Genomic DNA, 24,860 nt, shown 5'->3' with positions numbered 1-24,860 from the left:
TTATGACTGAATTCATAGTAGAATTTCTGGAGGAAAATAATATAAAACAGTTTTAGGGATTTTAATAGACATTTTCAAATTACTGTGCAGGAAAATTAGTTCAGTTTATACTCCCACCAACAGGGACAGAGCTCCAGCCTCCCCCTTCCATTTGTCGTCTTTGCTAGTCTTTAGGCAAAAAATCTCATTGTTTTCATTACATTTCTTTGATTTCTAGTGCTTTTGAATCTTTTATATGCTTATTGGCAATTTTTATTCTTGTGAGAAGTGTCTGTTTCTCCATTGCCCATTTTCTGTTGGAAACCATTTGTTTTTCTCTGAGTAATTTTATAAAATTATAAAATAATTTTATCCTTTAAAATCATTTTTCTGAGTAATTTTAAAGATTTCTTTATGGGCTTAGGATATAAACCTTTTATCTGTCACTGAGGTTACAAAAACTTTCTCCTAGTAAGTAATTTGTTGTTTAGCTTTATATATTCTTTCCTTTTTTAGCCACCCAAGCTCCAAAATCACATTTCACTTAATTAATTTATTTTTTTTTTTTTGAGACAGAGTCTGGCTGGAGTGCAGTGGCATGATCTCGGCCCACTGCAACCTCTGCCTCCTAGGTTCAGGTGATTCTCCTGCCTTAGTCTCCTGAGTAGCTGGGATTACAGGCACCCACCACCACCTCTGGCTAATTTCTTATTTGTAGTAGAGACAGTGTTTCACCACGTTGGCCAGTCTGGTCTCAAATTCCTGAACTCGGGTGATCCGCCCGCCTCAGCTTCCCAAAATGCTGGGATTACAGGCGTGAGCCACTGCGCCCAGCCACATTTCACTTAATTTTTTTTTTTTTTGAGATGGAGTTTCGCTCTTGTTGCCCAGGCTGGAATGCAGTGGCATGATCTTGGCTCACTGAAACCTCCCCCTTCCAGGTTCAAGCGATTCTCCCCGCCTCAGCCTCCCGAGTAGCTAGGATTACAGGCATGCGCCACCATGCCTGGCTAATTTTGTGTTTGTATTAGAGATGGGGTTTCTCCATGTTGGTCAGGTTGGTCTCGAACTCCCGACTTCAGGTGATCCACCCACCTCGGCCTCCCAAAGTGCTGGGATTACAGATGTGAGCCACTGCACCTGGCCATGTCACTTAATTTTTATCCTGCTGAATGAAAGCATTTTAACTTACTGATTTTAGTATAAACAGGAGCAGGACTGAATGTAATTGTCTAGGTCTCGCTCTGTCACCCAGGCTAGAGTGCAGTGGCATGATCGTAGCCACAGCAGCTTCAAACTCCTGGGCTCAAGCGATTTTCCCACCTCAGACTCCCAAGTAGCTAGGACTATAGGCGTGCTAATTTTTAATTTTTTTTGTAGAGATGTGAATTCACTATGCTGCCCAGGCTGGTCTTGGACTCCTGACTCCAAGTAATCCTCCCACCTTAGCTTGCCAAAGTGCTGGGCTTACAGGTATGAATTACTGCTTCCGGCTGAGAGTTTACTTTTGTTTGCTAGTGGTGTTTTTGGTATCTTTTCATATTTGAGACTTTGGTGCTAGTGCTAAAGTATTACACTCACCATCTGAGGTTTACAGGACTTTTGTTTTAATATTAACAACTGTTTAGTTCTGCATCTTTGCAAGTATACACAATATGCCTACCAGGACTCTGCTTTATATCAATCAAAAGCAAGAAATAATAAAGTAAAACTTTGCCTGGCTAGAGGCTTTGAAAGTATGGAGTATTCTGGTTTAATTCTATTAACTTGGAAGTACGAAGGTGAAAAAAATTCAAAAATCTTAATTTCCTGTTGAATGCAATTTGAAAATACAGTCAGTGATTCCACTTTTCTTCTCTAGTAAGTTTGGACATTCAGATCTACTTGGTCTTTTATTATAGCACTCCTAGTGTGCCTTAGACTTATATTGTGAAGGTCCCTTTCTAAAACTTTAGATGTAGGAGGATGTACATGGTATTGTATAAGATCAGACTGGATGAGAACAGATACCTGTAAACATACTTTTTAGATTAAATCTCTGATTGCCACTTGTTTTCTTATTTAACTTATAAAAATAAAACACATTAGCTGGAGGGTGGGAGTAGGAAGGAGATTTAAGTCTTTTAATTGCATGTCTTTGTTTCATATCAAGACAGAACATACAGTATCCCTGGCTTTGGACCTACAGAAGGAAACACATTTTTCTACCTGCTGTATGCCAGAGGTTCCTGAACACCTGCAGGGTTTATTGCAGCACAGATTGCTAGGCCCTACTCCAGAGTTTCTGATTCATCAGGTCTAAGGTGGGGCCTGAGAATTTGCATTTATAAAAAGTTCTCAGGTTATGCTGGCGGTGCTGGTCCAGAGACTACATTTTTGAGGACCATTCTTGTATACTAACTGTAAATTGTAGAACTCTAGAAGAAAGCTTACTTTGGTCAGGGATAAGAAGCACACAGGTTATGGAGCAAATTATGAAAGATTCAGCCCTTGATCCCAGCCTAGTGTGGAATTCAGATAACATGCAATACCCAGTGACATAACACAATTCTTGGTTTTCACAATTGCTGCAAGTCATAGCCTAGTATCGAGTGAGAAATTCAGTTTCATTTGCAAGGTTTGGAGAGGCCAGGTGATTCTAGTCAAATAGGATTCAGTGATTAACCCCTTGAGAGTAGGAGTTATCTATGTCCTTTTTCTCTCCCTCATCACTTAGCATTTAGCCTTACTTTAGAAGGGCCTTGTAATTTTTTTTTAAACGGGTAAAGAGCTTTGAGTGCTTATTAAATTGAAAAATGTGTGTTTTTAAAGATATTAGACATGTTTCTTGTTAAAAAAAATCTTAACAATAATGTAGGAGAATAAAATAACTTTTTCCAAAAAAGATAAGTCATTGTGATTATTTTATCTTATTGGAATGTTGGATAATATAGTCTGCTGCATTAATCATCGAGCGTGCTGTGGGTTTTCCATTTTTATAGGATTTGTACCTCAATTGTGGTAATACTGGTAATTCTTGTGCTCCATTTGAAGATGAATAATAAAGGCCAAAATCAAAGACCTGGCATAGAAGCTGTATAATAAAGACAGCTCTGAAAGAACACATATACACACACATAGACACACACATATATATAAAGTACATGCAGATTTTTTTTTTTTAAGTTTTAAAGTTTTTAAAGTGAAAGCCAGCCCTGCCCCTTTCCTGGAGTGGGCGGGGACAGCAGTTGCCTGTGCAGCTTTCCTTGTGAAACCACAGGTCCCTCTGGCCACATTGCCACCTGGCCATGCCTCCTTTCCCTTTTTTTTTCCCTTTCCCTCCTTTCTCGTCAACCAATGGGCTTGGAGCATTGAGGTGATTCCCTTATCCTGCGTTCTAGCGCAGCCCTGGTTACGCCTCCTCTGGCTCAGTCGCACAACTGCGTGGTAGCTGCCTAGAAGTGTTTAGTTTAGCAGTGGTTGCCAGGATTACACTGATGTGGTCCCAACCCCACCTCCCTCCCTGCCCTGTGGTGTCGGAAGAAACCAACATAGGGAATTGGAAACAGCCGAGAAAAAAATGGTAAAATGCAGCCAATTGGTCAAGGCCAAGAAAAAAAGGTAAAATGCACGGGGTTGTGGCTACCTGACCCAGCCCTAAGCTCCCTTCGGCAGCAGGACCACTGCCAGGGTCCGTGCCACTCCTGAGGCATACCAGGCTGGGCCTCTGGGCTTCCACAACCAAAGTCTTTTCAGCCAGCCCTGCCCCCTCAGCAGCCCAGTCCCCACCCTCACTGGTCACCCCTGGGTGACTTTGGGCCAATGACTCCCAGGGCTCTCCACTCCAGATTTGGCCCTCACCTCCTGCCACCCCAAGCCAGACCTCCCTGGGCTCTTTGAGCTCACGTCTCCAAGCACCCCCTCCCCCATTCAGAGCAATGTGGCCCCCCCTGCCCAGGGAGGAGTTGTTGGGAGAAAAGCTAAGGGTTGGGAGAGAAGCTGAGGCAGGGCTTGCATGTCTGACGTAATGCAAAAGAGTCTTGGAACATGTCCGGGATCCAGAGTATAAAACAGCTCATGACCTTTGGAACACCAAACTCCATGCTAAAGGGTGGAAGTCTGCCCTGCCACACCACAATCTAAGCCCAGGGCATAAAACCCCTCATGGCTTGGATGGAATCCAGGGCTCAGGGCATAAAACCTCTTGTGGCCTCTGGAATGTGTCTAGACTTGCTGGCTCCTTGCTTCTAGCAATCCCAGGTTCATAAAACGATTGTATCTTAAACTAGAAGAACACATTTCCCATTATCTCAAGTAGCATAACGTGTTCCATATACTGCAAAGAAAATGCTAAACCATCACAGCTGTAGCTCATTCACCTGATGCACTGCTTTCTCTCAACCCTGATATCCTCATTACCTGCTTCTTTGTTGGATTACCAATAAATGGCATGGGCTCCCAGAGCTTGGGGCCTTCGCAGCCTCCATACTAGCGTTGGCCCCCTGGTCCCACTTTATGCCTTAACTTGTCTTTTCTCATTCCTTTGACTCCACCGGACTTCATAGCCCCCACGGCCTGGTGTTGGGTCTGATCACCCCAACAAGGAGTGGAATGTAGTGTGTCACAGTCCCCCTGAGAACTGTCATTATTGCCACAAGACTGGCCTTTGATCTTAGGACCCAGTCCCCTAAGTGTTCTCACCCCCTTTCTGGTTCCTCTGGTTGCAGCACAAATTTCCAACTGGAAGGGGAATGGGAACTATGGAACCTGGGAGTAAGAGGTTTCAGGTTGCCTTACTCCCTTAATTTCGACACTGACAGTGTGAAAAGCCTACACTCCCTGCCGTGCCCCCACCCCTGCCCCAACCGGTGAGCAAACATTGACAGTTGTCAATGGGAGAATGGGATTGGTTGGTTTCCTTCCAGGCTTCTACTCTTGAGACTTTAGCATTTTGTTTTCTGAGTTCTCTACCTCATATTTGAGTTCTCCATGGTTCTGAGACCAGAGTGCCCTTCAGTCAGTGGTCTCTGGAGTGAGATCTGCTCATCTTCTGTGGAACAGATCTTGGGAAACTGAACTTGACAGCTTGAATCTTTCTCACCTCATCTCAACCTAGGGTACTTTCTGTGGCACAGGATAAATATGGGGCATCTTTCTGAAGCATCAGTTTCGCTTGATTCTCTTGAAAGAGAAAAAATAATATACTTAGGGGTGACAGTCACATAGATTTCTAAGAGTAGACCAGACTTCTCTCTGAAATGGGCTTGGGTTGTCCTCTTTCTGAAAAATTCCCAGATTTAACAGAAAGGCTGCCTTCTGCCATGAGGATACATTGATGTAAAAGTTTAAGAGGTGCTGGTGCACTTCTTACTCTATCAGACATGAGAGGATGTGTGACTCTGAACCGCACAGAGTACAGTTCCTGCCTATTTCATGTTTACTTTTCTACCTCTGGTTTTGGTCCCTGGCAGCTGCTGATTCTTGGCAAAACCCCAGAGCTTGGATCAGAAGACTGAGTTTAAGTTTCATTATTGCCTTTTTTTTAGCCATCGTATCAATCCCTGTCTGTCAATAAGTGATTGTGACAACACCTTGTACAGTTGTTGGTGGCATTGAATCAGATGGTATATAAGAGTATTTTGTAAAAACTGTAACGTATGATGTGACTGTAGGGGCTTGTAGTTCTCATTAGTATTACTGCTCTTCTTTTCCAAAGTTGAGAGAATATCAGCAGAGGAACAGCCCTGGTGTTTGGCAGGAGTAAAGAGGAAGAAAAAGAAAAAAATGGCAGTAGCACTGAGACAATAACTTCTGGTGGTTGCCACTCACCTGGGGATGTGAGTCTTGGCTGGCCAGGCTCCTGAGGGCAGGGGGCCCAAAGGGCAGTAGAGGGTAATTGTTAAGATTGTGGAAGAACTGTTGGGTACTGATTAAGAATTCTGGGTTCGAATCCTACCTCTCCATCTGCTAGGGATACGATTTAGGGCAAATTGCTTGAGTTCTCTTTGGGCCTCCTTTTTCACATCTGTAAAACAGGGGTGGTATTGTTTTACATATATTTGTGAGGTTTAAATGAGATTTGTTATTGCTGTTGTTTTTATGTTAATCCCTAGTACGGGGCCTGCTGTAAACACCCAGGACACCCAGGAAATGGTAGTTGCTGTTTGATTTTCCTCATCCCCAGTCTCAAGGGGGAAACCAGGCCAATGAGAACAGCCATTTGCCATCAGGCTGTCCCTTTAGGAGTCACTGAAAGGACCCCAGCATGTGGTGAGGAGAGCCCCAGGCACTAGGATTAGGAGAAGATCTAACTTTTGAGTTCATCTTTGCCATCAGCTTGCTGAGTGACCACAGAAAAATCACTTCTTCCACTAGGCCTCAGTTTCCTCCTCTGTAAGATGATACTGGATAAGATCAGTGTCTTTCAAATTCGTTTTTTAGCTGGAGCCCCCTTTGTTCAAGTGAACCCTTACTCAGAAGTCTGGTTTTTAAAATAGAGGTGGAGGTCTTCTGGAGCTCTACCAGATTCATCACCCACGTCCTGGGCCTGAGGAGAGGGGTCCAGTGAGCATATTAAGAGCTGCACTGGTCAGGTGACCCCACTTTGTGTGACTGCATCGCTTAGGGGACTTTCCCATCTATTTGTTCCTGCCCCTGGCAAGGCAGCAGGTGGCCATTTGGTGGGAGGAGGTCAAAACCACAGGTTCTTCTTCAGCATTTCGTTTCCCTGAACCTATATCTTCCTCATTCCCTGGCTTTCTTGCCTCTCTCTAAGCGACTCTTTCTCCCCCACCCTTGTTTTTCCCTTTTCGCCTCCTGTAGATTCAGGACTTTGGGAAGGTGCTGCGTTCCCCACATTGGACAAGTGGAAGGTGAGGGAGTGCTGAGACTCCTCCCTGGCTTGCTGTCTCCAGCTGTGCATGCCCTTAGGCTTCTCTGGTTTGGGGGATACTTTGCCTTTGGCTTATTTTATTTTGCTGCCTTAACCTTCAGCCTGTTTATGTCTGCTTCTTCACCTGCTTGATTGATTGGGTTTTTTCCTTCCCCCACATCTTTTATCATTTTAGAGAAGGTGTGACATACATTAAAGTTTAAAAACAATGTGAGAATGACTTTCAGAGCAGGCTGTGGGATTTGGGGCTTTTTTTTTGTTTTGTTTTGAGATGGAGTCTTGCTCTGTCACCCAGGCTGGAGTGCAGTGGCACAATGTCAGCTTGCTGCAATCTCTGCCTCCCGGGTTCAAGCCATTCTCTTGCCTCAGCCTCCTGAGTAGCTGGAATTACAGGCGCCCACCACCATGCCCAGCTAGTTTTTGTACTTTTAGTAGAGACAGGGTTTCACCATGTTGACTAGGCTGGTCTCGAACCCCTAACCTCAAATGATCTGCCCTCCTCGGCCTCCCAAAGTGCTGGGATTACAGGCATGAGCCATCATGCCCAGCCTGAGATTTGGGCTTTTGAATGCCCACTATGATACTCTCAGACTAGGAGGGATGGAGTAAAAAACCCAACTAACTTTTAGGTTTTGCCCTAAAGGCAAAGATCATTAGACCACATAGAAATTTGTGATTTTTTAAAATTAATTCACTTTGGTTTAAGAGTAGAGAACATAGGGTTAAGATAAAATGAGTTCACATTACAGTTGGAAGGATTGAAGCTATTTTTTCAGAGGAACTAACTGTAAAAGATATGAGGTTAACCAAACAGATAAATGACCAAAACATTCTGCCCCTAATCTCTTTAAAATCAAATGGACACTTAGTCATATTCATTGGGCTCTTGATAGCAAAGACACTTTGCTAACTAAACAATGGAGAGAATAGATGAACAAGCTAGGCTGCACACTGAGTGAGGCAGACTCCTCTGAAGGAGGCAAGAGAGAATTTTGGAAAATTCCAAATGCTCAGCTGAAGGGTAGTTTGGTTCCGAATGGACTTGAGGCCAGAGGAAGTGGCATTTGAGGCTGGCTTGTAGATTTAAGGTGGGTAAACATTCATCCATAAGGGGAGTCGGGGAGGCAGGGGGAGCAGTGAGGTTATGGTCATCATTATGAACTCACAGAGCACCTTTCAGGAGCACAGGGAGCCTGGTGGGGGGCAGGGCATGGGGGTACATGGGGCTAGGAGATGACTTCCTCTGGTTGTGATTTGGCATTTCCTTCATATCTAACTTGCCTGGGGGGCTCCTGACAAGCCAGAGGAGCAGGGCACAAATGGCGCCAGATCCTGTTGAAGATGGGCATGGGGAGGGGGAGTAAGACAGAGCACCCTTGGCTGCTGTTAGAGAGTTGTTCAGTCATCACACCTGTTACCCACCCCCCTAGTCAGTCAGGTCTGTCCAGGGGCTGTAACTCACCTTGCCAGCTCAGAGGAGATACTGAGTGGTACTGTGGGGAGCACAGGCCTAAGGACATCCTGCAGCCGTGTATTTGGCTTTCTCTGCCAATGGTCCAGCGGATTAGGGGGTCTGGAGCCTGTTTCCCAATGCTCTGAGATTGTGTGCCCAGCCCAGGTCTCTCTGTTCTGGAAACAAAGGCCCAGATCCACATATTTCCTTCTTGCTGTTTAGTTTTAGTTTTTGTTTTTGAGACAGAGTCTGGCTCTGTCTCCTGGAGTGCAGTGGCGGGATATTGGCTCACTGCAACCTCTGCCTCCTGGGTTCAAGTGATTGTCATGCCTCACGCCTTCCGAGTAGCTAGGATTACAGGCACCCACCACCATGCCTGGCTAATTTTTTTGTATTTTTAGTAGAGATGGGGTTTTGCTATGTTGCCCAGGCTGGTCTGGAACTCCTGGCCCCAAGTGATCCACCAGCCTCGGCCTCCCAAAGTGCTGGGATTACATGCATGAGCCACTGCACCTGGCTCCTTGCTGCTTTTATACCTTCTCCATATCCATAACTGTTTCCCATGTAAGTTTTTTTTAAATTTCTCGTTTTTATTACCATGTAAATTTTCTTTCTTTTTTTTTTTTTTTTGTTGAGATGGAGTCTCGCTCTGTCACCCAGGCTGGAGTGCAGTGGTGCGATCTTGGCTCACTGCAACCTCTGCCTCCCAGGTTCATGCCATTCTCCTGCCTCAGCCTCCTGAGTAGCTGGGACTACAGGCACCCGCCACCACACGCGGCTAATTTTTTGTGTTTTTAGTGGAGACGGGGTTTCACCATGTTAGCCAGGATGGCCTCGATCTCCTGACCTTGTGATCAGCCCGCTTCAGCCTCCCAAAGTGCTGGGATTACAGGCGTGAGCCACCGTGCCCGGCCAACCATGTAAGTTTTCTACTCCAGGAGTATAGGTCTGTGATTGCAGTATCCTGAGTAGAGCTGATAACATTTCCAGAAGTAGGGAATAATGGAGAGAGAAAAAAAATCTTAATGGGATGAGACCATTTGAGGAGAGTAGGCTTTATTTTTTTTAAACTCCATTCTTAGCTATAAGACTTAAAATTATCTTCAGTTCTGCCAGCCTCTACAGCACTTGCTCTGAGGAGGGAAGCAGATTTGGGTTTTCAGAGGCCAGGACCGAAGGTTCCAGTGAGCAGGCAGTCCTTTCCCTGGAGTGAGGTGTAGCCACTTCCTCCAAACCCAGCTTCCCTGTCCAGGTCCTGGCTCCCTGGTGTTTTTCTCTTGTCAAGCTTAGCTGGTCAGCCAGCTTTTTCCACTGTCTGCCCACCTGGCCTGTTGGATATTAGAAGATCTCTAGAGCCAGATGCTTGGGCCAAGAGTAAGGCCAGAGCCTGGAGACAGGCCAGGTGGGGCTCTGGTCAAGCAAGTAGGTCCAGTTCGGGGCAAGGGAGAGGCTCCAAATGACTCCAAGTCCCGAATCCTAGGATGGTCCCCAGCTGCTGTTCCCAGGAAAGAAGCCCCACAATTTCTAATTCGCCAAGAGCCATAGGGCAGATGTCTTCTGTCTGTTTTTTTGGGTGGTTTCTTAGTTGGGTAGATGTTTCTGGATGTAAAAGGACAGGGTGGGGGTGGTGACCATGGTTTATTCTCTTTTTACCTCCAGAGAGTGGGGAGAGGCTTCTAGTTGGGCAACTTTTTTTCCCTGAAAAGGCCTGAATCAGAAACACAGTTAATAGGCCAGGTGCAGTGGCTTACACCTATAATCCCAACACTTTGGGAGGCCAAGGTGGGAGGATCACTTGAGCCCAGGAGTCTGAGACCAGCCTGGGCAACATGGTGAGAACTTAGAGAGACAGGGTCTTGCTATCTCACAGATAGCTTGTTCTCTAGGACCAAGTGGCCTTCCTGGGAACTGGGCTGGGGGAAGGCTGATACTGGCCCTTTCCTTGAGGTCTAGGGAGATGCAAGATTGTTGGAATGAGCTTGGGAGCTTGGCTCACCCCACCCTGGGTGATTGTTACCAGAAATTGAATGACCCTCTTATATGTTTCTTCCCACACAGAAACATAATGCTGACAATGGCCCTAATCTTACAGGTGAAACCAAGTGAGTGTCTCCTATTGGGGCAGCAGTCTCTAGGCCAAGGGAGTCAGGAAGGCCACTGCCCATGACCTTCTTTCCCATCAAGCCACCTGCACCCATGACCCATGTCTCCACCCCTAGGACTTTCTCATCGACCAAGAGCCTGCAGTAACTCTACCAACAGCTCAATGGTGTTGCCTCTGAGATACCTCAGAAACTGAAGCCCAGAGTGGGGTGCAGGGGCAAGGAAAGTATGATAGAAAGAAACCGAGGCAGGGTTTCACAAGAGAGGGCAGATCCTGGGAGCAGCTGATTTGCTGCTGGGCAATGTTGAGGAAGTCGCCTTTTCCCTGACCCTTCTCCCTTGAAGCTGTTCACATGAAGGAGCTGGACCACATGACCGGTTGCATCACTTTTTGCTGCAGAAGCACCAGATGAGAGCTGCTCTGAAGGGAGGGATGGTGGGAAGATAAGAACTGTGAGGGAATTTGGTACAAAAGAGTTATGGAATGAAGGGTTCAAGATAGGCAGAAAAGAAAATATTGCCAGTTGCTGGGGAAGAAAGGAAGTCAGAGGGCTTAGACACTGAGGGGCAGAACATTTCCACGCGCACTCTCATCTCTTGTAGTCAGCAACAGGTATCCACTAGGAGGGCCCTGCATCATCTTGTTAAGAATAAAAAGTTCCTCTTCAAAGTTTCCCTTTTTAAAAACAGTAAGTGTTAAGAAGAATAATAGTTCCTTTTAAAAACTTCTCTCAAGTTTTCTTTTCTTTTTATGCTACAAACTAATAAATCTTTTAGTTTACTAATGACTCTTTGTTATGCCCTGGGTAGCTGTTAAATATAGTAGAGAAATAAGTGTACTCTATGTTTCTATGTCCTTATATATTAAACAAAGCCTAAGTTGTTTATTCTAGTTTCTAGTCTGCCTAGATATGCTCGGACATGCCCAGGCATGTCCCAGCTTGTAGCCTATGCCTTTTCCTTATTTGGAAATGTTATTATTATCCTAGTTTCCTGTACGTAACCCCCTCCCTTTCTTTGTTCTCCATTGTGCCGTTACCTATTTAGGAAAGTTTTAAGATTTTAGCCAGTCATAATCAGTTTAGATTGTGAGTTCCAGCTCCAGCCAATGGAGATAGGACACAGCAGTGGGGTCCTGATGCGTCAGGGATAAAAACTCCTGCTTTCCTTTGTTTGGTGTGCTCTCATGGCAATCTGGCTTGCAAACAGGATCCTTCTGCAGAAGTAAAATTGCCTTGCTGAGAAATCTTTTGTTTGTGTGTTCGCGTTCCTTATGACTCTGAATTTTCATTTCTAACAATCTGCTACCCTGAAGAATCTGGAGGTAAGAGGGCCTGGGCCAAGGTGCAGTGACCCTCTGGGCTAGCCCTCAAACCTCCTCCCACAGTGGGGGTTGGATGACCCTCCGCCCGCTGAGACAGCCCAACAGCTCCCAGCCCTAATGATTGCCCTTTCTAACTCTGCCTGCAGTCCTCCTCCAGCTCCTCCTCTCTGCATGCGTTTCAGAGCTGATACCAAGAGGTAACGGTACCCTGGACTCCCGCTATCTAACAAACAATCAACTCAACAGAATGATTGAGAAATAGTCAAGAGTCCAGTAGGGTCCCCTGGTTCCACTCTGCCAATCTGGGCTCCAGTTTCCCCTTGGGGCCCTGAAGAAAGGGGCTAGAAGCACCTAGTGCCAAGGGCAAATAGGGAGCTGGGGGGCCCAGGTCTCAGCTGGAGGGACCTCAGAGCATGGAGCATGCATCATGGCTCTTCTGTTGCTGCCCTCTTTGCCTACTTTCTCTTCTCCAGACACGCCTGCTCCAGTCCTTGCCAGACACGCCTTGGGATTGTTGCCTCTTGGGGAAGTGCTAGTCTGACTGGTTGTCAGGAACTCTGTATTTCTGCCCTGACTCAGTCATTAATTTGCTCTTTGATTCTGGACAAGTCACCTCTCCTCCTTGGGCTTGCGTTTCTCCAGGAGGTAGAGAGTACCAAAGTCTCTGCTAGCTCTGAGAGTCCAAGATTTAAAGGTCCACTAGAATGTAAACCTCAGGGCCAAGGGATCCTGTCTGTTCTTTTCCATCCTATATCCCTGCTATGAAGAATTGTGCCTGGCCCATATGTGTTTAGTCAATGTTGAATGAATGCACTTTCTAAATCACAAGCTGGCAGAATGGTGGGTTTTTCTCAGACTCCATCTATAGATGTCACTGGTAGAAGGTCATGACTACAAGTTGTCCAGGTTCTTGGAATTTTGAACAAAGAATTGGACAAAACGCCTAGCAAAGCCAAGAAAGAATGAAGCAACAAAAGAACCAAAGCAGGGATTTATTGAAAACAAAAGTACACTCCACAGTGTGGGAGTGGGCCTGAGCAGCAGCTCAGGGGCCTGGATACAGAATCTTCCTGGGTCCAAATACCCCCCAGAAGTTTCCCATTGGCCACTTCATGCTCACCTCATGTAACTGAAGTGGTAGCCGCAATCAGTCTGATTGGTTGCAGAAAGCAGCCAACCAGAGGCTGAAGTGAAGTTACAAAAGTCACACTCCTGTGCAAACAATCTGATGGGTTGCAAAAAGCAACCAATCAGAGGCTAGAATGAAGTTACAAAGTTATACTTCTTTGCAAATGAAGACTTGACCAGCAATCAGTCTTACTTGTTGCAGACAGCCAATTTCCCATCTGCCTCACAGAAGAGGTCAAAGGTAGTAGCCTCTGTTTCTTTTGTTACTTAGACATGGAAAGTTAGGGTTTTCTTTTCATTTTGGTTCTAGGAAGTCAGCGTGAAACAGCCTTAGGTTCCCTGCCTCCAGACCTTATTTTCCTGCCTCATAGAGGTTTATGTTATTGTCCTTTTGAGAGAATCCAGATTCAGACTTTCAGTTCTGTGGCTGTGGGCCAAAACCAACAACGACCCAAATCCTCTGTCCTTGGGAGCTTGAAGAGAGTTTACCACTTCATGGTCCTAGTGGGTCTGAGAACTTGGCCTTTAAAATCCACTCCTGGCCTCTGCCTACTGCTTCATGGCCTGGGGAATAGAGAGGAGGGGGCCACCCTTGGTCACCTTCCTTTGACTCTCACAAGGAAACAGCACATCCAAGAAATTGTGGATCAAGTAGAATCACACTAGTAATGTAATTTCTTTGCTCACAGCATGACTGCTGGGTTTAGGGGGCACTCAGATGTAGAGGTGCCAGTCTCGTCTTGCCGACACCCAGCCTGGGGAAGAAGGCTCACCCGCCAGATTCCACCTCATCCCCACAGGGTCCCTGATAACCTGGTCCCATGGGTGGGCCTGTCCTGGGGCATTGGTGGCATTCTGGGGGCATGTCCTTTGCTGTGCCATCTCTGCCTCCCCCTAGTAAGAGCTTTGTCTTCCTCTTCCTATAGGAAAAGCAAGAAAGCCAGCAAAACCAGGGAACCCTAAAGAGGCAGTTAGAGGTGAGTAGAGGGTGTGAAGTTCCCTCTTATTGCTTTCCTTCTCTTTCAGCACTTGCTTGGCTTTTCTCCCAAAGGTTCAAATTCAGAGAACCAACATACTGATGTCTGAGAAAAGAAAATTAAATACTGAACTGTATCATATGCAACATGCTGCCAGGCAGTTTGAAGGTGGGAATCTGGGCACCCATCATCCTTCAACCTGGTGCTTTGATAGGCCTTTGGGGGAGTCCTTTGGGCTCCATCTCAACCTCTTTCATTTCAGGAGAGTCCATGGATCTGGCCAGCAGCCTGCAGTATTCCCAGCAGTGTGTGGGAGAGTTGGATTGGACTCTTTGCTGTCTCCATGCAGCAGAAGAACATGGACAGTGTGAGTCCTACCACCTGCCCCATCCCTTGGCAGCCCAGCTTCCCAGATGGAGGAGTGAGGGACCTTTAGGTCCCTTCTGCAGGATGGAGTGTCCTGCCCAGAAAGCAGCATGGGCCATTTCTCATTGCTTTTGTGTGTGGTTGCTAGAGGCAGCCTGGGGCTGAGTTGGCTGCTGTGGATGAGTTGGGGGAGCAAGCAGAGCTTGGACGTGGAGCACTGGATGCAGAGCTTAGAGGCCAAGTGCCTACCCTGCCCTTACTTGGCTGTGGCCTTTGCCAAGTCCTAGGTGTGGGATATGGTACTTCCACTGTGAAAGTACAGAAGAGTATCTTTAGTATGTTACCATTTGTGTAGAGAGAAGGAGCACGTGTGTGTGTGTGTGTGTGTTGTGTGTAAGTACTATGATAATATACATAAAATGTGCTTGAAAGTGGTCTCAGAGCCAGACTGGGTCTGGCTGCATTTTATTGAGGCTCAAAAATAAGAAGCAAACTAGGAAAGAAGGGAATATATTGCTGTAACCGGATATAGAGAGAAGGCTGGAGATAATTCCACCAGACCAACTCGAAGTGTTATGATATTCTTAGTGTTTATATAGGTTGGGGTTATGTGTCTACGTACAGTATAGCATTCGCCTAAGTCTATTGATAACTAATTTTGTTTCAACTAGAAGGTCAGAGGCAAAAAATGCTTTCTAAGTCTTATTAAGCTGTGAAGTCCCTGGTACCTTCAAGGCCTGCCTACTGTGGTACTGGAATGATTATTTCTATCTTATCTCCCTTATAGCTTGGTCCGGAGACTGCCTTAGACTCTCCGATGAATCTATTCAAACAGCTGCCACTGTTTCCTTGACTCGTCTCAGATTCTGTCGACCCGAGACTAGGAATATAAGACTGTCTCTATTATTTTGACTTGCTCCAGGTTAGGGAGAAGCCTATGCAAGGGTCCTACTGACCATATGTTTCATTTTTAGCTTTGATACCTGGGCACGGATTTCCCTAGGTTTAACTATTTGTTCAATGTTAAGGCAGCTCTGTGGAAATTTGTTTGTATAACTGGAGTGCTGTGCAGGGCTGTCTGTGTGACTGTCATGAAGTCCTGTCTGTGTGACTATCAGGGAGAATTGGCCACAAAAAGATTCATACAAAACTCAGGAGAGAGAAACAGGGTGGCTGGGAGATGTTTCCCTTCTGTACCTTCTGAGTTTTGGACTATGTGAATTTATCATCCTTTCAAAAAGTGAACAAAAAATTTCCTCCTTCCTTTCTGTGTCCCAACCCCCAGTGAAAAAAAGGGCTTAGAGAATCAGATATACCTGGGTGTTCAAATCCCAGCTCTGTCTGAGTGATCTTAGGCAAGCAATTAACCTCTAATACCCCATGTTTTTTTATCTACGCAATAGAGGTAATAATAGTAACTGTCTCATATGGTGGTTGTGAGAATTAAATGGGATTGCTAGCATGGTGCCTGGTGAAGCACTCAAAGGTTCAAACAGTGGTAGTAATAAGGGTAATAACAATAGCAATATTCTCTGATCTCTCTGGGCCTCTGGTAGCCAGCTACAAATTCGATCTCTTTCCCTGTCCCTTCCACCCTTATTGAGTTCTTTGAGAAACAAATGAGACTATAGGCTTGGAAATGCCATGAAAACATGTCAGCTGTGATTGAGAGTAAGGAAGTGTTAACTGGGGAATAGTTATTATAGCTATTGTTACTGGCCAGCCAGCTGCTCCTCTGCCTGTTATATCCTGACTTAACCTTTCTGTATTTGCAGTATAACAAGGAGGTAACCAAAGACAGCGATGCCCTCAGGCTGGAGTTATACAAGAACAGGTAGGATGGGGGAGGGTGGGATGGGAGATGTGGGCCCCTTAGCATTGGTGATGTGCTGGGAGGTGGGAGGGGTGCAGGTGAGCATGGTGAGGTTGTCATACAAGTTTGCATGTGTGCACAGGCTAAGCTCTAGTGCGGGCTGTGCCCCTGACTCATGGTTTGGCCTCGGGGAATTCATATCTTCTCTCTGGACTGCCACCTGTGACTTTTGATTCCTGAGGTCCCTTCCAATGCCACGGTTCTGTGGTTGTGGGACAAGGTGAGGATAGAGGAGCAGTCCTTTCTGCTCTTCATTGATTTCACAGTAGTCCTTTCTGTTCTTCCTTCATTCCTTTCTCTACTGCCTCTGGCCGTAGCCAAAACAATGAGGACCGGAAGCAGAAGAACTCAGAACTAGAAGAGAAGCTTCAAGTCCTAGTGACCGAAGATTTAGACTCAATCTGAAGCAACTGCAAAGGAAGCTGGAGAGGGCTAAGATCCTCTTTCAGGCAAGAGGCTGCAGCCCCAGGGGTGGTGGGAGCCCCATCCAGCTGGGGACATGGTCTAGGGATCATGCAGGTTATGGGGAGGCTCCAGCCAAGAGCTGGAAAATTTGGGTCCTTGTTCTGGTCCTGCCATAGAATCCTCTAGAGACTGCTAAAAATCTACAAACTGGGGCCCTGCCATAGACCTGGGGAATCAGAATCTCAGGGTTAGGGCTTAAATTTGTTTTAAATGCATCATGGATGAAAACCATTATTATATAGATTACACTTATTTGGCTAGCTCATGAGTCTGTTTCCTTCTGAGGTTCAAGCCAACACTTCGACTATTCCACGGTAATAATAGACAGTAGAGTTTTTTTTTTTGTTTGTTTTTTATTTTGGGATGGGACCTCCCTCTATCACCAGGGCTGGAGTGCAGTGGCATGATCTCGGCTCACTGCAACCTCCACCTCCCAGGCTCAAGCGATCCTCCTGCCTCAGCCTCTCAAGTAGCTGGGACTATAGGTGCATGCCACCATGCCTGGGTAATTTTTGTATTTGTACAGATGGGGCTTTGCCATGTTGCCCAGGCTGGTCTTGAACTCCTGACTTCAAGTAATCCACCCACCTCAGCCTCCCAAAGTGTTATTATAGGAATGAGCTACCATCCTTGGCCTGAGATCTTTTTAAAAATTATTTAATACTTTATTTCTAAAGCAAAGCAACTTCACAATAGAGATATTTATTGACCAAGTTGTACATTGAGCCCAACTCTAGACCTTTTAAAGGGCACTGTGTGGAATGGCCCAGGATCCCCAGATCTGAACTTCCCACTCTTTACCACTCAGTTTGATTCTAGGAAGTCAGTGCAAAACAGCCTTAGGTTCCCTGCCTCCAGACCTTATTTTCCTGCCTCACAGAGCTTTATGTTACTGTCCTTTTGAGAGAATCCAGATTCAGACTTTCAGTTCTGTGGCTGTGGGCCAAAACCAACAAAGACCCAAATCCTCTGTCCTTGGGAGCTTGAGGAGAGTTTACCAGTTCATGGTCCTAGTGGGTCTGAGAACTTGGCCTTTAAAATCCACTCCTGGCCCCTGCCTACCGCTTCATGGCCTGGGGAATAGAGTCGAGGGGGCCACCCTTGGTCACCTTCCTTTGACTTTCCCCAAGAAACAGCACAACCAAAAAATTGTGGATCAACTGGAAGTAGTAACGTGATTTCTTTGCTCACGGCATGACTGCTTGGTTTGGGGGCACTCAGATGTAGAGGTGCCAGTCTCATCTTGCCGATCCCCAGCCTGGGGAAAAAGGCTCACCCCCCAGATTCCACCTCATCCCCACAGGGTCCCTGATAACCTGGTCCCATGGGTGGGCCTGTCCTGGGGCATTGGTGGCATTCTGGGGGCATGTCCCTTGCTGTGCCATCTCTGCTTCCCCCTAGTAAGAGCTCTGTCTTCCTCCTCCTATAGGAAAAGCAAGAAAGCCAGCAAAACCAGGGAGAGCCGTAAAGAGGCAGTTAGAGGTGAGTGGAGGGTGTGAAGTTCCCTCCTGTCCTCTGGAGAATGTTGCTTTCCTTCTCTTTCAGCATTTGCTCGGCTTTTCTCCCAAAAGTTCAAATCAGACAATTGGAATCTTGATGTTTGAGAAAGCAGAATTGAAGACAGCACTGTATCACACTGAACGTGCTGCCAGGCAGTTTGAAGGTGGGAATCTGGGCACCCGTCATCCTTCAACCTGGTGCTTTGACAGGCTTTTGGGCTCCATCTCAACCTCTCTCATTTCAGGGGAGTCCAGAGATCTGGCCAGCTGCCTGCAGTATTCCCAGCAGTTTACGGGAGAATTGGAATGAACTCTCTTTGCTCTCTCCATGCAGCAGAAGAACATGGACAGGGTGAGTCCTACAGCCTGCCTCATCCCCTGGCAGCCCAGCTTCCCAGATGGAGGAGTTGAAGCTGGTTATGAAGCCCTTAATGCTAACCAGCAGTTACAGCAGGCCATGGAGTAGCGGGCACAGCTGGAAGCACACCTGGGGCAGGTGAGGCTTTGCAGAGGGAGGGATGTATAAGGAAGATGACCCCAGGTGGCCAGGAGCAGGTGAGGACCAGTGACAGCCCTTCCTAACTTCTGTGCCCGTTCTTGCAGGTGATGGAGTCACTGAAACAACTACAGATGGAGAAAGATCAACATGCTGAGAATCTGAAAGGAGAGAGCGCCATGTGGTGGCAGAGGATGCGGGAGATGTCAGAGCAGGTGAGACCTGACCCTTCAGCCCCCACCATAGATAGGTCACTTGATCGTTCCAGGCATCTGTGAAATGGGAGGAGCACAGCCAGAGGTGGTCATGAGTCTGGGCTTTGTGGAGATAGGGACAGAGATGGAGATGGTAGCCTGTCCAGCCGCCAGCCCCTCTCTCCAGGGCCCTTTCCCCGTGTGCTCTGGGCAGATGCACACGTTGAGGGAGGAGACGGCGCATAGCATGAGTCGAGTACAGGAACTGGAGATGAGCTTGGCTGAACTAAAGAGCCAGATGGGTAAGCTGGGGCTGGGGTGACCTGGGAGCAGGACTGGCATCAGAAGGCTGTGGGGATGGCTTAGAATGTCAGGGAGGTGGGTGCATGGAAAGGCTTTGAGGCAGAGGGAAAGAGGTCTGTGCCAGGAGGCAGCAAGTCTTGTAATCGTCATGAGCCTCAGCTGTCCCCGTCAGCAAAGAGGAAAAAGTGCCTGTTGTCAGCCACCCACAGTTGCCTCTATCTGATAGCGGCTTGGAAGATTGACTACCATCAGGGTTCGAGGAATCATTAGCAGGGAGGCCAAGTTTTGGGAGCCCGAGGGGAGCAGTGAATCAAGAGGAGGGTTTTTTTTTGAGAATGCAGAGGGTTTTTTTGAGAATCATTAGCAGGGAGGCCAAGTCTGGGGAGCCCAAGAGGAGCTGTGTATCCAGAGGACGGTTTTTTTGAGAATACAGAGGCCCTTATTGTCTGCTTCCTTTCTCAGCTGAATCCCCACCCCTGGAGCCCCCAGCAGGGGGCACAGCCCTCATGTGAAGCGGCACTTCTGAGGGGACCTGTGAGCCAGAGCCCTGCTTTGATGGCTGTGGATGAGAGGGGATGATTTTTCTAATCTGCCTCCATCCTTCCCAGTGCCATGGGAGGCAGACACTAAGTTCTGGGGTCTCCAGCTGCAGCAGCAGCTACAAGCAGAGGCTGAGCACCTGTGGAAGGAGCTGGAGAGTCTAGCAGGACAGCTCCAGTGGGCCCACATGCAAGACAATGAGGGCTTGAAACGCCTGAACTGGGAGCAGGAGGAGAGGCTGCTGGAGCTGGGGCGGGTGGCTGAGCTCTGAGGGGAGCAGGCAGAGATACGCAGGCAAACCCTGGGGACCATGCAAAATGACCTCACCACCATCAGCCCCACACTCTCCCAGAATCCTGAGCTCAAGGAGCAGCTGCAGAGAGCAGCTTTGTAAAACTGGTTCATCCCACCTGGGGAGACTGCCCTCCTCCCTCACCCTCTAGGCCTTTGTTTCCCACCTGTTAAGTGGGGCAGTGTAGCCCTTATGTGAAGTGGCAATTCCAAAGGGACCTGTGAGCCAGAGCCCTGCTTTGATGGCTGTGGGGGAGAGGGGATCATTTTTCTAATCTGCCTCCATTCTTCCCAGCGCCATGGGAGGCAGACACCAAGTTCTGCGGTCTCCAGCTGCAGTGGGTGGCGTGATTGCTTCTCTGTCCAGAACAATGAGAACATGGAGATCACCAGCGCACTTTAGTCTGAGCAGCATGTCGAGGAGGAGCTGCAGGAGAAGCTGGGCGAGCTGTAGGAGATGGTAGCCCCTGCTGATTATGCCACTGCAAGGGAGAAGGGAAGGGAGAAGAGAGAGGCAGACAGCTACATTGTACATTGCCCAGACTACTACTTCCTCATCACTGTCCTCTGCCCAGGAGGGGTCCAGTTAGGGTCACTCTGTGGCACAGACTGGCCTTCTGGAGGAACAATGCCTTTCTCCTCCCTCACGTTGGTACACCTTCCTCTACAGGTCAGAACCTGCTGCTGTCTTTTGCTGAGCTCCAGGGGGAGCGAGGTCCTCATGTGTTCATGAAGGAGGCCGTGCAGCCCCTGCTTTGATCTTTGGCCATTCAAAATGCTGCCTAGCAGCCCAAGGCCTGGGCAAACCATATCCACACCCCCAAGTGGCTCCAAGCATGCGTGACTGTCACTGTCATTGTGCGAGCATCTGTCATACCTGTTGCACACTCTTGTGTCCATGGCACTGAGGCACCTTCTCTCCTGCATGGCCCCCTAACGCCCTGCTTTGTTCTGTGACAGACGCCAAAGACGATGCTGCGTCTGTCTAGCCACCTGCCAATGACACCGTGTTACCTGGTGGTGTCCCTTGCCCTGGTGCCAGTCTTGCTAGCATAGCAGCACCTCAGGTTCATGCCTCCTCCTCTGCCCACTGCCCTTCTGTACCTACTATGGATTCTCTTCTCTTTTCACAAGTAGTTTGTTCCCTAGGGCCAAGTGCCCTTCCTGGGGACTGGGCTGGGGGAAGGCTGAGACTGGGCTTTTCCTTGAGGTTTGGGGAGATAGAATGTTGTTGGAATGAGCTTGGGAACTTGGCTCACCTGTCCTCAGTGATTCTTACAGAAATTGAATGACCATCACATATGTTTCTTCCCACACAGAATCATCATGCTAGCCCCAATCTCATGGATGAAAGCAAGTGAGTGTCTCTTATCAGGGCAGCAGTCTCTAGGCTGAGGGAGTCAGGGAGGCCACTGTCTAACACCTTCTTTCCCATTGAGCCACCTGCACCCCTGATGCCTGTGTCTCTGCCCTTAGGACCTTCTCATCAATTGAGAGCCTGCAACAACTCTCCCAACAGCTCAGTGGCGTTGTTTCTGAGGAACTTCAGAAATTAAGGGGAGTGTGGGGGAAAGGAAAGTATGATAGAAAGAAATTGAGGCAGGGATCACCAGAGAGAGGAAAGATCCTGGGACTGGCCGATTTACTGGACCATGTTGAGGAAGTTGCCTCTTCCCTGAGGCTTCTTCCTTGAAGCTATTCACATGAAGGAGTTGGACCCCGTGGCTGGTTACATCATTTTGTCCTACTGTAGAAACACCAGATGAGAGCTGCTTGGGAGGGAGGGATGGTGGGGAGATAAAAACCATGAAAGAAGTTGGCACAAAGAGGTTATGGGATAAAGGGTCCAAGTTAGGCAGAAAAGAAAATGTTGCCAGTTGCTGGGGAAGAAAGGAAGTCAGAGGGCTTAGACACTGAGGGGACAGAAGATCTCCATGTGCACTCTCATCTCTTGTAGTCAGCAACAGGTGTCCATGTGGAGGGCTCTGCACCATCTGCTGCCCTGAAGGATCTGGAGGTAAGAGGCCCTGGGCCATGACGCAGTGACCCTGCAGGCCAGCCCTCCAACCTCCTCCCACAGCAGGGGCTGGGTGCCCCTCTGCCAGCTGAGACAGCTCACACATCCCCCAAACCTGATGATTGCTCTCTCTACCTCTCCCCTTAGTCCTCCTCCAACTCCTCCTCTCTTCACGCGCCTCAGAGCAGATACCAAGAGGTAACAGTCACCCTGGACTCGAGTTACGTAACAATCAGTCAACTGAATAAAACCACTGAGTCATTGGTAAGAGTTCAATGTGGTCCCCTGATTCCATGCTGCAAGTCCTGGGCTCCAGTTTCCCCTTGGGGCCCTGAAGAAAGGGCTGGAGGTCCCCGATGCCAAGGGCAAATGGGGAGCAGGGGGGCCGAGGCCTCAGCTGGAGGTACCCCAGAGCACGGAGCATGCATCATGGCTCTTCTGTTGCTGCCCTCTTTGCCTACTGTCTCTTCTCCAGACACCCCTGCTCCAGCCCTTGCCACACATGCCCTGGGGTTGTGGCTTCTCAGGGAAGCACTGGCCTGATTGGTTGTCAGGAGCCCTGTATTTCCATTCTGACTCAGGCCCTAATTTGCTCTTTGATTCTGGACAAGCCATCTCTCCTCCTTGGGCTTGTGTTTCCCAAGGAGGTAGAGTTAGAGAGCATCAAAAGTCTCTGTTAGCTCTGAGAGTCCATGATTTAAAGGTCCAGTAGAATGTAAACCTCAGGGCCAAGGGATCCTGTCTGTCCTTTTCTGTCCTATATCTCTGCTTGTACTTGGCCTGTATGTGCTCAATCAATGTTTGTTGAGTGAATGCACCTTTCTAAATCACAAGCTGGTAGAAGGGTGAGCTTTTCTCAGACTCCATCTCTAAAGGTTTATGTTACTGTCCTTTCGGGAGAATCCAGATTCAGACTTTCAGTTCTGTGGCTGTGGGCCAAAACCAACAAAGACCCAAATCCTCTGTCCTTGGGAGCTTGAGGAGAGTTTACCAGATCATGGTCCTAGTGGGTCTGAGAACTTTGCCTTTAAAATCTGTTTCTGGCCCCTGTCTACCGCTTCCTGGTCTGGGGAATAGAGTCGAGGGGGCCACCCTCGGTCACCTTCCTTTGACTTTCCCCACAGAAACAGCACAACCAAAAACTTGTCGAGTAACTAGAAGAAGTAATGTGATTTGTTTGCTCATGACATGACTGCTGGGTTTGGGGGGCACTCAGATGTAGAGGCCCCAGTTTCTCTTGCCGACACCAGCCTGGGGAAGAAGACTCACCCCCGAGATTCCACCTCATCCCCACAGGGTCCTTGATAACCTGGTCCCAAGGGTGGGCCTGTCCTGGGGCATTGGTGGCATTCTGGGGGCATGTCCCTTGCTGTGCCACCTCTGCCTCCCCCTAGTAAGAGCTCTGTCTTCCTCTTCCTATAGGAAAAGCAAGAAAGCCAGCAAAACTGGGGAGGCCTAAAGAGGCAATTACAGGTGAGTGGAGGGTGTGAAGTTCCCTCCTGTCCTCTGGAGAATGTTGCTTTCCTTCTCTTTCAGCATTTGCTTGGCTTTTCTCCTAAAGGTTCAATTCAGATAATTAGAATCTTGATGTTTGAGAAAGCAGAATTGAAGACAGCACTGTGTCACACTGAATGTGCTGCCAGGCAATTTGAAGGTGGGAATCTGGGCACCCATCATCCTTCAACCTGGTGCTTTGACAGGCCTTTAGGGGTAGTCCTTTGGGCCCCATCTCAACCTCTCTCATTCTAGAAGAGGCCAAGGATCTGGCCAGCCATCTGCTGTATTCCTGGCGTCATGTGGGAGAGTTGGAGCAGGAGCAGAGGAAGGCAGATAGGGTGAGTCCAACCACCTGCCCCATACCCTGGCAGCCCGGCTTTCCAGATGGAGGAGTGAGGGACCTTTAGGTCCCTTCTGCAGGATGGAGTGTCCTGCCCAGAAAGCAGCATGGGCCATTTCTCACTGCTTTTGTGCGTGGTTGTTAGAGTCAGCCTGGGGCTGTGTCGGCTGCTGTGGGTGAGTTGGGGGGTGCTGTGGGGAGCAAGCACTGGATGCAGAGCTCGGAGGCCAAGTGCCTACCCTGCCCTTACCTGGCTGTGGCCTTGGCCAAGTCCTAGGTGGGAGATATTGTACTTGCACTGTGAAGGTACAGAAGAGAATCTTTAGTATGTTACCATTTGTGCAGAGAGAGGGAACACGTGTGTGTTTACTATGATAATATACATAAAACATGTCTGCAAGGATTTGTAAAAAACTCAGGAGAGAGGAGCAGGGTGGCTGGGAGATAGTTCCCTTCTGTATTTTCTGAGTTTTGGACTACGGGAATGTACCCTTCAAAAATCACAACATTATCCCCCTTACCATCTGTGCCCCCACCCCCAGCTGTTAAAAGTGGAGGGTGTCCAGCTTCTTGGCGTCTTGAACAAAGAATTGGACAAAATGCACAAACAAAGCGAGGAAGGAATGAAGGGATTTATTGAAACTGAAACACACTCCACAGTGTGGGAGCGCACCCGAGCATAAGGGCTGAAAGGCACTGTTACAGAAATTTTGGGAGTTTACCCCCTACAGGATTCCATTAGTTACTTGGGGTATGCCCTATGTAAATGGAGAGGATGAAGTAAAGTTACAAAGTCATTTAGCCATAGGCCCCATAGAGAGGATATTTCCTGTTATAGCTGTAGTGTGAACAGGACTTATGTTCCCTGCCTCCAGATCCTATTTTCCTGCCTCACAGCGAAAAAATGGGCTTAGAGAATCAGATATACCTGAGTGTTCAAATCCCAGCTCTGTTTGAGTGATCTTAGACAAGCACTTAACCTCTAATACCCCATGTTTTTCAACTACACAATAGAGGTGATAATAGTAACTGTCTCCTATGGTGGTTGTGAAGATTAAATGGGATTGTTAGCGTGGTGCCTGGTGAAGCACTCAATAAAGGTTCCAACAATGGCAGTCATAACGGTAATAACAATAGCAATATT

General features: G+C 47.8%; 1 protein-coding gene and 1 long non-coding RNA gene across 2 annotated transcripts in view; both read left to right on the top strand.

The window, feature by feature from the left end:
• The first annotated feature begins 3,546 nt into the window (after positions 1-3,546).
• Positions 3,547-24,860, top strand: part of LOC100596990 (golgin subfamily A member 2) — a 36,452-nt gene continuing 15,138 nt past the window's right edge. Inside the window, 14 exon segments of the mRNA XM_030815120.1 lie at positions 3,547-3,579; positions 4,779-4,826; positions 5,675-5,709; positions 5,711-5,795; positions 20,173-20,179; positions 20,832-20,929; positions 21,182-21,219; positions 21,339-21,423; positions 21,820-21,879; positions 22,063-22,143; positions 23,004-23,042; positions 23,302-23,356; positions 23,441-23,533; positions 23,629-23,714. Coding sequence (XP_030670980.1) covers positions 3,547-3,579; positions 4,779-4,826; positions 5,675-5,709; positions 5,711-5,795; positions 20,173-20,179; positions 20,832-20,929; positions 21,182-21,219; positions 21,339-21,423; positions 21,820-21,879; positions 22,063-22,143; positions 23,004-23,042; positions 23,302-23,356; positions 23,441-23,533; positions 23,629-23,714 — 843 coding nt within the window.
• On the top strand, positions 6,791-14,196 carry LOC115835394. The gene is made up of 4 exons (XR_004030359.1): positions 6,791-6,830; positions 10,362-10,405; positions 13,785-13,835; positions 14,098-14,196. It is a non-coding gene; the product is annotated as an uncharacterized LOC115835394 (long non-coding RNA).

Source organism: Nomascus leucogenys, chromosome 6, assembly GCF_006542625.1.
Source record: "Nomascus leucogenys isolate Asia chromosome 6, Asia_NLE_v1, whole genome shotgun sequence".
In the NCBI taxonomy this organism is placed as follows: Eukaryota; Metazoa; Chordata; class Mammalia; order Primates; family Hylobatidae; genus Nomascus; species Nomascus leucogenys.
The sequence above is the reverse complement of the archived record's forward strand: the minus strand, read 5'-3'. Positions and strand labels throughout refer to the sequence as shown.